The following is a 12,688-nucleotide window of genomic DNA, read 5'->3' as shown; positions in this document are numbered from 1 at the left end:
TATTATGAAAATAATACAATTATAGAGTTTTCTTTCTGATGCTAAAGACACATGTTCAGAAGGATGGATCAGCCATAGTTTGGATTGGTGTAAGACACTATAGAAGTTCTAATGTATTGATTCTAATGTACGCTATTCCGCTATACATAGAGAAAACTAGGCAAGAACTGCCGTTGTCTTGAACTCAGTGTTCCCCCTATGTTCATTAAATCATTGCTGCCACTCAAAAAAATATTAATAATTCAGGATGGTAAAAGTTTTCAGTGTAAACTTAAAAGACTAAAACCAGAAATATAGTATGTAGGAAATATAATGGAGCTATATATTTGTTAATAAGATCATATTTGAGAACTAACAATTACCCAAATAAAAACTAGACAGTCAGAGCGAATCTAAAATTCCGAGTATAGCATGGCATGGGGCCTCCATTGATTTTGTTATGTTTGAGTCACTCAGATAGCATAACAACACTGCATAAGCCTTGACAAAATGTGTAGAACTGCATGAAACTAGCTTTAAAACAGCAACATTTTGTCTCCGGGGCCAAGAGGAGGGCCTTTAAATATTTTGGTCGGGGAAGCCCCCATCGCTGCTGAAAAAAATCCTAGGGGAAACACTGCTTGAACTCATGAACTTACTGTACTGGAAGGAGGTGAACATGTTTTAATGCTGCACGCAAACACATAAAACAGTCCTTCAAAGTACAGTAAAGCATGACATGATAATAGCTAGCAATGAGTCAAGATCAATTGGTCAATGGTCTGTATATGACAAAAACATGTAGGCCTACAGTATATCCTGCATTCTGTACTGTACTTATATGGTGCAGCAGTATCATACATTACTACAACTGACTGTATCGTGGAAGTATTTACTGGCCATGTGGCTTGTGACACCCCATGAACTGCTAGTTTCAAGTGAAACCACAAATCGCAGTAAAATCCAGAGGAGAGGAATGGATACAAACTCAGCATTAGCACATAACTAATTACTGTGGATCAATGTTAATAAAATATTTCCTGACATATAAAGTCCATGTGCTATAAAAGGGACCTTGCATAAGGGGAAAACATTAAGCGATGTTGCAGGTTTCTATGACCAGAGAGCGAACTGCATTACAGTATACGTAAAGAGATACCCTCCCAGACTGTAACAGGCCATTGTAGTCATAGTATATGCGAGTGGAGGGATTGAGAAAAGAGCACAAGCTGGTTGATGAGAGGCATCAGATTGTAACAACATCCTCTGCGGTAGAAGCCATCTTAGCTGACCCTACACTCCTTGTTATGTGCCCAGGTAAAAGCCTTTTCTCTGTCCCACACAGCAGATGAGTGCAGTACACCTATCCAGTCTATCAGATGCCCATATGGGGAAGCAGAGGTAATGAGGGCACTGTAAAGAAACCCTTCCCTATCAACCAGTGTATTTATCTAGTCTAATGCTCATTAAACAATAACATCAACTCAGGAGGAAAAAAGATACATTTTTGATTTTCTTGTTCTGAATTTGAATGTGAATCTGAAATTGTAATAAGTACTGAAACGAGTAGCTGTATCTAAGATGTATCTCCAACTTGCCTGTTCCTTGTTTGGAGAATCTGAATGGATGATGTTTTGGATAAGGGTTAAATAATTACATGATCATCCAAAAATAATACTAAAATGACTAAAATAGTAATTGAGTCAATGGCGAAACGCTGAGAAAATAAATGTACTGCTTAGTAAGAAAAGTTGGCAGATAATGCTGAATTACAATTTGAATAAATGGGAGAAGTCTGAAGCAGACTTTTTCAGTCATTCTAAAAAAGTGTTTGCTTGGTTTTCTTGAAAGAAATAGAAGAACGTGTTTATTCACCAATATTTCAGGGAATTTAACATTTGTGTCAAGATTCACCATCTATAGTGTATATATCATTAGTCTCACATCTTAAAGAACAAGGATGCCATGACGGGTGAGAGAGGTCAATAGACAAAACAAGCTGACAATCAAATCACAATGTGTTTTGCCACCAGCAACGACTTCAATAAAATGCCAATTAAGTATGTGTTTTGTCCATGTAGTTCGCCAAATCTGCCTTTGAACGCGTGCATTGGTCCCTGAGAGATGTTATACAGTGCTGGAACATGGTATCAGGAGGTTTGATGTGTCGCTCTATGGGCCATGTTGTTCATTTTTTCCTTCACTATCTCTATCATCAAATATGTTTGTGTAAATCATCGATAGTTGACCCGTTGTTTCTATAGCGTAGTGGCAAGTTAATGTAAGTCTACCCTAAAATGTTTGATAAAAATGTCTACATGTTTCACTCTACTTTGCACTTACTGTGAGTATAAACTATAAAGACTACCCTAGCCCTTATGACAATCAATGTAGACAATAGTTTGTTTTCTCATTAAACAACTTAAAACCCTTTTGGTTGTTTTGGAGAAGATAGGCCTATCAACAGGGGAAAATGCAGACCGCAGGTGCTCTCCTCTCTTCAAAGGTCTTCTTCCTGGCAAAACAGTGACGCCCGCGGTTCAGACGGCGTTTGTTTGTTAATAAAAGTTTTTTTAATGCAATTTACGCAGACGCTGGCCTATAATAATAAAAAAAAATATCACACTCTGAGAGGCTCTGGAATAGGCTATATTTTGTCCGTGTATGTAGGCCTATAAGACCAGAGTTAATGGGCCTAAATTGGTCTCCAAAACTGCACGCGCTTTACATAAGGTAGCTGTATCCACACAGCTACTTGCGCTTTCACCCAGCGCCTTGACAAGAGGCAGCCCATGAGATGTCACGCGCAGCCTGGGTCTCCGGGGACAATAACGGTTACCAAGCGTGAAGTATCAGGGGTGCTGGAGTAGCACTCCACTTCAAATTATAGTTCGTGCTATGGATGTGAAGGGAAAATGCATAATAGATTCAGTGTACGGGTGAAGTAACTAAGCGAGCACTGAAAATAAACAGGAATCAAATCAAATGATTGATTGAAATAATTAGTCTCAGTAGCGGCCCAGGGCCCACACTCCAGCCCCCGTGGAAATGTTGAAGAAAGCCACTTGTTGCTCCAGTGATCGCTCACACCTGCGTTGGGCGCAGATCTAATCTGCGATCTGAGATTTGTATACAATACCCAAGAGAATGTCCATGCGTAATTCTGTAAATCAGAGTACCCTAAATCTTACGCTACATAGCCTATAGGGATAGGCTATACTCATAGTCAATTGTTCGATATGTGTTTCTTAATGAGAATATAGAATAACCTGGCATATTCGTGAGCAGCGTAGGTCTTATTTCAAAACAGTTCTAAAAATCAGCTAGGTCTGTGTTATTGATAGCCTATCATCTACTGCGTGAACCATATTTGACCAACCTTGCCTCCTGGTCTGTCTGTACATTAAGACAAGATCTCCTCAGTCCTTCCAGTACTCCTTCCTGTGTAGGCCTATTGGGTAACAAGGTAGATATAAACATTTAATTATTGCATAGGCCCTCATTCATAGATCCTTAAACAGCAGAGACACCAAACGCCTGGGTTTAATTCGTTCTCTCTGTCTGCCCAACATGACATGTCTGAAAGAATGTAACTCATCAACCCACGTCGGGCCTGTCTCGGGGTAGGCCACGGAAAAGCCACGTCCCGCAGCCACCCTGCGCTCCCCCAAAACATCTTGCAATAATCAGTCCAATTAGTGGAGGTCGTGGCAGAGAGCTCTCGGGTTAGCGGTGGGAGGTTGTGAAAATAGGGGGCGGCTATTAGAAGAAACGCGATCCCCATTCATCAGCATTGTAATAATCACCGCTCTGACGAGCCACGCGGGCCCAGCGAAGCTCTGATCAAAATGATCCATGGAAACAAGAGGTTTACAAACACTGTCAAGGCGAGACGGGTACCTTGATTCGGCCTGTCACTGCCAGGTTCCTCCCGCTTGTAGCAGAGGCTTTGATGGGCGCTTGTGACTGCGCCGTCGCCCTACAGCGCGCACTTTCCGCCTGCAAGGAATAAATTAATAGGTGCATCTTTAGCTGCAAGGAGGACTAGACCTGTATAGGACATTGCATTGCTGTTGACAAGGAGGTGGAACCATAGGCTATAGGCCTATTCTGTAGTTGCACTGTGTAGCCCACGCCTAGTTGGCTCTTAGCATTTTCAGTTCATAATCCCTAAAGGCCCTCGCAAACAGAATGGCTTATTGATTGATGTGATTTTCGTGAAATTACTATTTTTTAGTAACATATAGCTAGGCCTAATAACTCAAACTATTTTCACATGGGCTAATATATAAAGGCTTATATGTCAGAACAGAATTTCAAATGGATTTCATGAAATATTATTTTATATGGTGGCTAGAGCAATGGCCTAGGTCTTTATATGCCTATACAGTCTATGACCAATTAGACACGATAATAAAATAACGTTTCTCAATAGTCAAATAGTCTACCCACAAGCAGTCATTATCAGACATGGTGCTAAACGAAAGGGGGGGGTACAGACGACCATTGTCACGGTCATCGCAAAAGTTATCATAAACGATTTGGGAGCTTTATGCATGTTATGGTTCAATTCAGAGACATTTAGCTGTTTCTTCTAGATTGTTAGAGAAGATACGCGAATTTAAAAGCGCTCGAAGTGGCTGGTCTGTCAAACAACGTTTGGGTTCTCACTTTTGCTCCATGAAAAGGGTTTTCTTAACCCCTCCTTTAGATCCGTCTTGAAGCACTATTTCGTGTCATTGACTGAACTTATACATTTGATATAGGCAATTGGAAGTTATATGCAATTGTTATTTTTTAAACATAGTTATTAAATATTTATTACACAGTTTCCCTTTCATCTTGTAGCCTTGGATTTATGATAATACTTGTTTAATTATTACACGCATATAGCCTATTAGCCTAATATTATTATTATTATTACATTCCCTTTGTGAGAATTTATTTTTAAGTGGACGAAGACGGGGAATATATAACTCATTAATGCTCAGTCTAATATGGTTAAATTAGGAATTTTTCATATAGGCTACTCGTTTACACGATTAAATCGAAGCGTTGTTTTTATTAATACCCATTTCAGCGCCTTGTCCCCTGATGATTAGCATCAGTCAAGCTAATGCCGAAATACCACTCTGCAAACTGGCTTCAGGCGAAACCCAAGTCAATTTATTAAACACGTTCCTTTTGTGAGTGAAAACACAACATGAAAACGGATAAGGGTCTTCTAACAAGATAATTCATCTTAATGATAAAATGGAAACTAGTCAGTGTGCGTTTTTCATTTGTTTAACACCTCTTTCCTCGATCGGCATGTTAAAATGCATGATTTCATGTATGACTATGGGCTACACATTATGCATGCAATTTAACCTACAGGTGCATACGAGACAGACCACTGTCCTTTCACTAAGGACTGATTTTCTTGCAATTAAGTGGCTCGGTTTCCTGGGTCTTATTTAGAGCACATAGGTCTGAATTAAGAGTAAAACTAAACTAGGCTACAATATTAAAGAGAAATAGAGACTACCATAAATATTATAGCTTTTTGAACAAAATATATCCAAATCATTTTGGATGCGAGATGATTAGCCTACCTAAATTCAAATTTGGCCTATTAGCCTAATTGCAATCAATCTTAACATCTAAAAGTAATTGATGCGTGGAAACATTCGTCGTTGACAATTTTTCTCTACCCAAAAATATAGGCCTACGCATCTTATTTGTTGACTAGACGAGTAGGCTACACTTTCGTTCGAAACTTGTGTAGGAGCCCCGCCAGGCTGCTCCCGCGCCGCGCAAGGCTACCCTGTGATCACTGGTTGGAGCAGCTCGAGCTCGCCTGAAAGAGGGAAGGCAACCGAGGTCCATTTCATTGAAGGCAAAACAACACAGAGCAGAACACGTTTTCATCTCTTGCCATATTACCACCCTTTCCATTTATACTACAAGCGTCAGCGATTCTATCATTTCACACAAAATGTAATTTTGCTAAGCTTTCTTGTGGTCTGAGGTGTTATTAAGTTAGATCAAAAAGCTTTTCGGATGAAAGCTGAAACAGGTTTTTGCGTTATATTTTACAGAAAGCAGATACCAGAGATGCGTTTAAGATCTGTGGATGGAAAGAGACCTGGCCTCGTGTGATATGATACTAGTGAGTGTAAATGTACTTAATGAAGAGGTCCCTCTGTGATGCAATATAAATCTATCAACTGGTCAATTCTTCACTCCATCGGTCAATACAAAATTACATCTTCACAACAGGTAGCTATGGCACTCTCACTCAGAACAATTATTATTATTGGGAGTTTAAAAAGACATCATAGGTATATTTAATTATTAACATGTAAAATATGTCTTATATCCTGTCATCTCCAAACAAGAGGTTAATTTGTCTTACCGGCAGCATCAAGTAGGAGCTTTCATACCCCTCAGAAAGCCGTAGAGAGCGCGAGCTCTCCGCGCTCTCATAGCAGAATACACCTCTCTCAACCTTTGTTTTGTTATTCAGGCACCTTGTGCGTTTGCTCTAATGTTACAGTATTCCACATTGTACAGTTCCTGGGGATGTGTGCCCACAGGAGGCCTGCCTGCCTGCCTTGTTAATTTGTCATACCCGCATGTGCATTAAATACTCTACAATGCATGGTTAATTACACCAGAGGTTATCAATGCGCACATGATCTAACAGGAGTTAAACTAGGATTTGAAGGTGAGTGAACTGTCTTCAAAACTGGGCACTTTTCTATGATTTTTTGTTGTTGTTGCAGAAATCTATTTAATTCAATTGTCTCCCATTCCTGGAACACGTGTCAACAGTGGCCCAAGTTATTCATACTTGGGGATATACTGTATCTATAGATTTTTGTCACTGTGTCAAAACATGGCAAATAATGCAAAATATGTGGTGAAACTATCTGTATATGTTTATTCACGCCTAGCCTATAGTTTAAATATAATTTCTATACCACGACGTTCCAGGTGAATTAGGCCTACATACAATTCCTTATTACAATGTAATAAGCGTTAGATGACATATAATGAATAAGCAGTTCTTGTGGAAACTGTGCATACACATGTGGTTCCTGGTTATGGACATGAACATTGGGTAGCATGATCTGTCGCACGCTCTGGCGCCATCCTCCCCAGAAAGAGGGATCACTGCTACACAGCCTCGCGCTCTTTGGCTGCCTCGAGTGTCTGTCAAACATGAGAGAGAAAAAAATCCCATTTACAGGAAAAAATCTGGGCAATATTTCTATTGGTTGGAGGGCTTGAATAGAAGGGAACAATCAGTCAGTGGGGCCAGGGAGCCACCTCAAACCATATCGGGTTACATTGAATGACAGCGTAACCATGGCAAATAATTTGACTAAAACTATTGTCTTATCCTCACCATCCCCGGGTCAGATAACCAACCAATCACAGTTCACATAATCGCTTTTCTTGCCAGTTTAGAATAATATTATTAAAACAAGCGAGCGAGCCTGGTCTTCAGGAGTAGGTAATGTTGAAACGACATAGAAAAGGTGGAGAACGACTGTGGAAGGAGTAAACACTTTCTCTCGGTGTACCTTGAGGGGAATGCTGTGCATTTTGTACTGCTATTCATAAACCGGACTTTCATATTTTCTTTTCGATTGGATTTTATCCTCGTCATTTTTGATACAGCCTACTTTTGGAGACTTTCATGGTCGTTTGTGGACTTACAGTGTCGGTTACTTGCTTTAATGTCTTAGCCATAAAAGGGGACGTGTAAGTAGAGAAAAACAAACTTGTTTATTAACTTGCAATCATGTCTATGCTTCCAACTTTTGGCTTTACGCAAGAGCAAGTCGCTTGCGTCTGCGAGGTCCTCCAACAGGGTGGAAACATTGAACGGCTCGGGCGCTTTTTGTGGTCTTTACCCGCGTGTGAGCACCTCCACAAAAATGAAAGTGTTCTCAAAGCTAAAGCTGTGGTCGCATTCCACAGAGGAAATTTCAGAGAGCTTTATAAGATTCTTGAGAGCCACCAATTTTCCCCTCACAATCACCCGAAGCTGCAGCAGCTGTGGCTCAAAGCGCACTACGTCGAGGCGGAGAAGCTCCGAGGCCGCCCTCTCGGGGCTGTGGGAAAGTACCGCGTCCGCAGAAAGTTCCCCCTGCCTCGGTCTATCTGGGACGGCGAGGAGACAAGTTACTGTTTCAAAGAGAAGAGCCGGAGCGTACTCAGAGAATGGTACACGCATAACCCCTACCCTTCCCCGCGAGAGAAGAGGGAGCTCGCCGAAGGCACCGGGTTGACAACCACGCAAGTCAGTAACTGGTTCAAAAACAGACGGCAAAGAGATCGCGCGGCAGAAGCTAAGGAAAGGTACGAGTAAGTGAATGTTTACTCCTTGTCTTATTGCTTGTTTGCGTAAAAGTCTGGACGCTGACTTTAACTTGGATTATTTGTTAGGAAATACTGATTTATATATGCTAACCTCTCATTTCAAATCAGGGTACGGTAAACTATAGTATAATTTATTATAAGCTACCATTGATAATCATTCTAACTTTGATAGCTAAAGCAAACTACTACCATGCTTTTATTTTGCCATTTAAACTATCCATAATCAACAGATCCCAAATATTAACTCTGGCTTCATGATCACATCTGAAAGTATGTAAATGTAGATCATATATTTCGTTTCAAAAAAGTTCCTTGAATGTCAAGACGTTTTTATTCTGCTTGAGGGTGGTAGTTATTTTGCTATTGCTTAATGAGCTGTTTGTAGGCCTACATTTCAAGTTTCGAAATTATACTGTACAGAAGAGCTTTAATATGTATTTAGTCAGGTGTTCACTCGGAGGGTGTCTGCTTTCTCCCGCTGGCGACTAATTCAAACTGAAACCACTGCGTAAATCATGTCTTTCCACTTTAAAACCATGAGTCATTGGGATTCAGACTGTAAATGTATGCCTAATACACGTTTAGCAATAATTGGGCCTGTCATTTGCGCCTGCCAGCTTGTGTGTACACAGTTAAGGTTTTCCATTATGCCTTCATACCCATAGGCCCAAACTAATAGCCTACACCAGTTTAGATATAGTTCAAATGGCTTAACATATTTTTTTTCTAACATTGACTTGGTGAAATACAGTAGTGACAAATTCGTCTATTCGTCCTCATTAAGGGTAGGGTGGTGATTGATGAAATGTGTTTAGAAACGGCTAAATCCACTGCAGATTTCTAATAATCATTTAATTATATAAATTATATAGCAACAGTAAAGGTACTAATAGAAATCTCGCACACATTGCATTTCTGTTTAGGGGTGTGTCGTTTGCGTCTGTGTGAATTCAAAAATAAGTTGCATGCACACTCCACCAAATGCATAGGTATAAATAACCCTGTATGTATGTCCTGAACTTAGATTCTCCCGTTTTTATTATGCGGGCAAACAACATCTGCACAATGAAACTAGATGATGCAAGAAAATCTAACATTGTTACTAGTTTCAAATAGGCCTTGATTCATGAATTTCACACATTGTTGTTTAACTTGCATAGCCTAGCTATATGATAACTTCTTATTAAAAATACTGGAGAGACCGATGACGGCGTCGACATATCCCACATTTACCAGTTCCTTTTAGTCTATAGGCCTAAAACTTGTATATTAAAATCTGTACTAAATTGTTCATCCAAACATAGCTCGGTATAATTATGATAAGACTATTTGTTGTTTGCAAGCGAATGCATGTTTGTATAGGCTACCTGACAATATGGGCTAATATAGGGTTCATTATGACTTACCATATTATCATCTTTCCTTTCCACAGGGAAAACAACGAAAACTCCAACACCAACAGCCACAACCCATTGACTTCTTCCATGAATGGAAATAAAACACTTTTGGGGAGCTCAGACGACGACAAAACGCCTTCAGGGACTCCGGATAACACCTCGTCGACTCCGGCTATGCTCATCGCTTCAAACTCGGGGCTGCAGATGCACGGCCTAGCGCCTCCACCCGGGCCTAGCGCCATGCCAGTGTCCAGCCATGACTCTGTGCACCATCATCACTCTTTGCACGATACTATACTGAACCCTATGTCGTCCAACCTGGTCGACCTCGGCTCTTAAACACGAGACCCTGGTTGGAAAGGGACTTTCTGAGTTACGTGGATGTTTGAGAAAAAGCTTCAGGCACCTGAGGCGAGGTGCAAAGGCGAAAAGACAGTCAGGAAAATGTGGCTCACACGGTGAGAGGTGAGATGGTAGGCGTTTAGCTGAAAGGTATTTTACCGGAATGTAATAACATGTTATATTGTTGAAAACAATAACAATAAAATGTCTTAATTCTTGTTACTATTATCGTTATTATTTTAGGGGATAGATATCAACAGATGCGTAAACTCCAAGTCAGGTACCCCATGACCTTTTGTTTACACATAGGTTTTCCAAGAGAGCCATATTCAGTTTGATTTTGTTTTGGGGTATCATCGCTTAAGTGTTTTACTATCATGAGAGCCGTATGTGAACGATTAAAGATTATAATATCTTATTATTTGTATTTTCATTTGGAAAGCGACTGCATGTTAACTCTGCGATTAATAATAAAACATAAACAAATCGATCTCACTATAGTTTCATATACCCTTTACAATAAAAAAAAGAAATGCATTCATTTAAAGGGAGAACTTGTTTGATTTATATTATTTCAGCTTTTTGTTTGAAAAATGGCAATTCATTTTTTGTGTGGAGTTTGTTTTTGCACATCATAGTTGACCATTAAGATATATTTCATACGATGGAAAACACCACTTGTGATTTTTTGCAAAATGCTTTAGAACCACACTCACATTTTAAACTATATTTGTTGACCATAATGTCAACCAGTGCGTAAAGTAGCCTAGGAGGAGCATGATTTTCGTTGATTCATTATTTTGGAAAGGCGACAGAATGTCTAACCTGAAAATACATCTGTGTTAAGTCTCCGCGTTATGATTCCGATTTCGATAGTATCGTGTTGCAACATTGGGCTATCAAGTGGGCTAAGGTAGCCATTAAACCGGATGCAAAGGCGGCCCGATATGAGACCTGTTTTCTTTTTTTTCTTACTCTAGGCCTAGACCTGGGTCTATATCATTTCTCGAAATGTAATGTGACCAGACAACATTTCAAAGTAGCCAACATAGTCTTTGAAAACGTAAAATATATATATTTTTATAGCCTATATGTTTATGTTTTCCTTGTCTTGTTATTTTCGTGTTTGAAGATATATGATGAAGGTGTATGGCGCGTATAGGCCCAAAACCCCAGTGCCTATGCGTATTACACTTTTACAGAGAGGTTTGCTGTAGGCCTATATTCTAGGCCTACTGCTGTGCTGTGATTCCGTGACATATTCCCCCCTTCCCCCTTCCAATATAGGCTAAAGATAATGAAAACTCTATTGAAATCTATCTTAAATGCAAAACAAGTGCAGCAATTTTGCAACTTGCTGAAATGGGACATTTGTCCATTGTGTGTGTTAACTACATGCATGGACTGCAGTATGGAGTAGATACCCACTGGGCACAGACCTCAATTCAACGTCTGTTCCACGTTGGTTCAACGTAATTTCATTGAAATGACGTGGAAACAATATTGATTCAACCAGTGTGCCCAGTCGGTAGGGTCTACCGTTTTTTGGTATTATGCGTGTCAGGTCAGTTCTGCCTACTCATCTATCTATATGGTGCAAAGATAATATTTCTTACACTACGATATTTTTACAGTACTATGTCATATGCCTATGGAATAGAATTAAAGTATGAGCCTGACTACGGCTGTCAGTCTATGGCATTCTTTTAAAAACAGGACTGAATAGTGCATTGGCAATTATCAATAAAATCTGACACAAATGATTTAGACCATAACGGAGGTTGATGTTCATGTGATGACACTTTTTCTTTCCTCTTGTCGATGAGAACAAAATTGCGGTGTTCACGGAGACAAACACAAAACTAGAAACGTGTGTTGAAAGAGGACACTTTGTTTGAACAACTTCAACCCACAACCTGCCGTCATCCAATCTCTTCTACTTTCAAAGTCTTGTAGAATATTTCTAAAAACAACATTGACATAGGCCTATTCATTCCTCTTTTCAGGAATTGTCGGTATTTTATATTAAATGTTTTAGTCCTAACATAGGTTATGATAGTTGCATCTCTTTATTCAAATCAGTCCCCTTCCACGAGTCCTGGGCATGGATACCTTACGCAATTATAAGTTGAATTGAATGTATGCCCTATGGACCCAATTCCATGTACTGAATATGATCTTTACAAGAAAAAAATATTTTGCTGTGTGGCCCTGGACTGCGTATTCAGATATAAGCAAGATGCTGGCTTAAAGTGTGCATGTATAGGTTATACACAGTATTCGTATAATTGTGGCTATAACCAAACGTTTGTATTGAGTGGTGAGCATCACACCCTGTTGGCTTATTGATATTCAGCTCTCTCACTTCATTATTAGCAAACATTTTAGTGGATACTCAAAACAACCATGCCCCATAATACCGTCTGTGTTTGGGTATAGGCGTAACACCAAATACTTTGGTTCTCACAAAACAAATATTTTAATTTGTGGGAAGTGCAAAGTTCTGCTCTTGACTTTCTCTCTCTTTCTCCAACAGCTGAAATCCGAATTTTAACTAGTTTGTGTGAGTGCAGCATGTGTGCCTTAAGAGTGGCAGA

At 39.8% G+C, this 12,688-nt stretch overlaps 1 protein-coding gene and 1 long non-coding RNA gene across 5 annotated transcripts in view; one reads left to right on the top strand and one right to left on the bottom strand.

The window, feature by feature from the left end:
- LOC123731452 (uncharacterized) overlaps positions 1-6,631 on the bottom strand; it is a 44,607-nt gene extending 37,976 nt beyond the window's left edge. For 2 of the 3 annotated variants that reach the window (XR_006762580.1, XR_006762582.1), the window contains exons 1-3: positions 6,377-6,507; positions 3,880-3,978; positions 3,359-3,430 (exon numbers count right to left, since the gene is read on the bottom strand). This is a non-coding gene — a long non-coding RNA (uncharacterized lncRNA). Of the gene's footprint in view, positions 1-3,358; positions 3,431-3,879; positions 3,979-6,376 lie in introns of all 3 variants that reach the window. The other variant, XR_006762581.1, reaches the window with a different exon arrangement.
- A 605-nt stretch (positions 6,632-7,236) lies between these two features.
- On the top strand, positions 7,237-10,581 carry six2a (SIX homeobox 2a). Of its 2 annotated transcripts, none has more exons than XM_014179984.2 (2): positions 7,237-8,337; positions 9,785-10,581. In XM_014179984.2, exons 1-2 carry the CDS (start codon positions 7,772-7,774, stop codon positions 10,086-10,088), a joined length of 870 nt encoding a protein of 289 aa, XP_014035459.1. In that variant the 5' UTR covers positions 7,237-7,771; the 3' UTR covers positions 10,089-10,581. The 2 variants fall into 2 exon arrangements, with proteins under 2 accessions (XP_014035459.1, XP_014035460.1); XM_014179985.2 differs by having other exon boundaries at positions 7,239-8,331.
- Positions 10,582-12,688: the final 2,107 nt, after the last annotated feature.

The sequence above is a fragment of the Salmo salar genome, chromosome ssa28, assembly GCF_905237065.1.
Source record: "Salmo salar chromosome ssa28, Ssal_v3.1, whole genome shotgun sequence".
Lineage (NCBI taxonomy): Eukaryota > Metazoa > Chordata > Actinopteri > Salmoniformes > Salmonidae > Salmo > Salmo salar.
The sequence above is the reverse complement of the archived record's forward strand: the minus strand, read 5'-3'. Positions and strand labels throughout refer to the sequence as shown.

Bases quoted from the DNA above. Each gene is read 5' to 3' on its own strand.
- six2a (XM_014179984.2), top strand. From the start codon at position 7,772: ATGTCTATGCTTCCAACTTTTGGCTTTACGCAAGAGCAAGTCGCTTGC. The intron at 8,338-9,784 runs GTAAGTGAATGT...TCCTTTCCACAG, and splicing joins GAAGCTAAGGAAAGGTACGA to GGAAAACAACGAAAACTCCA.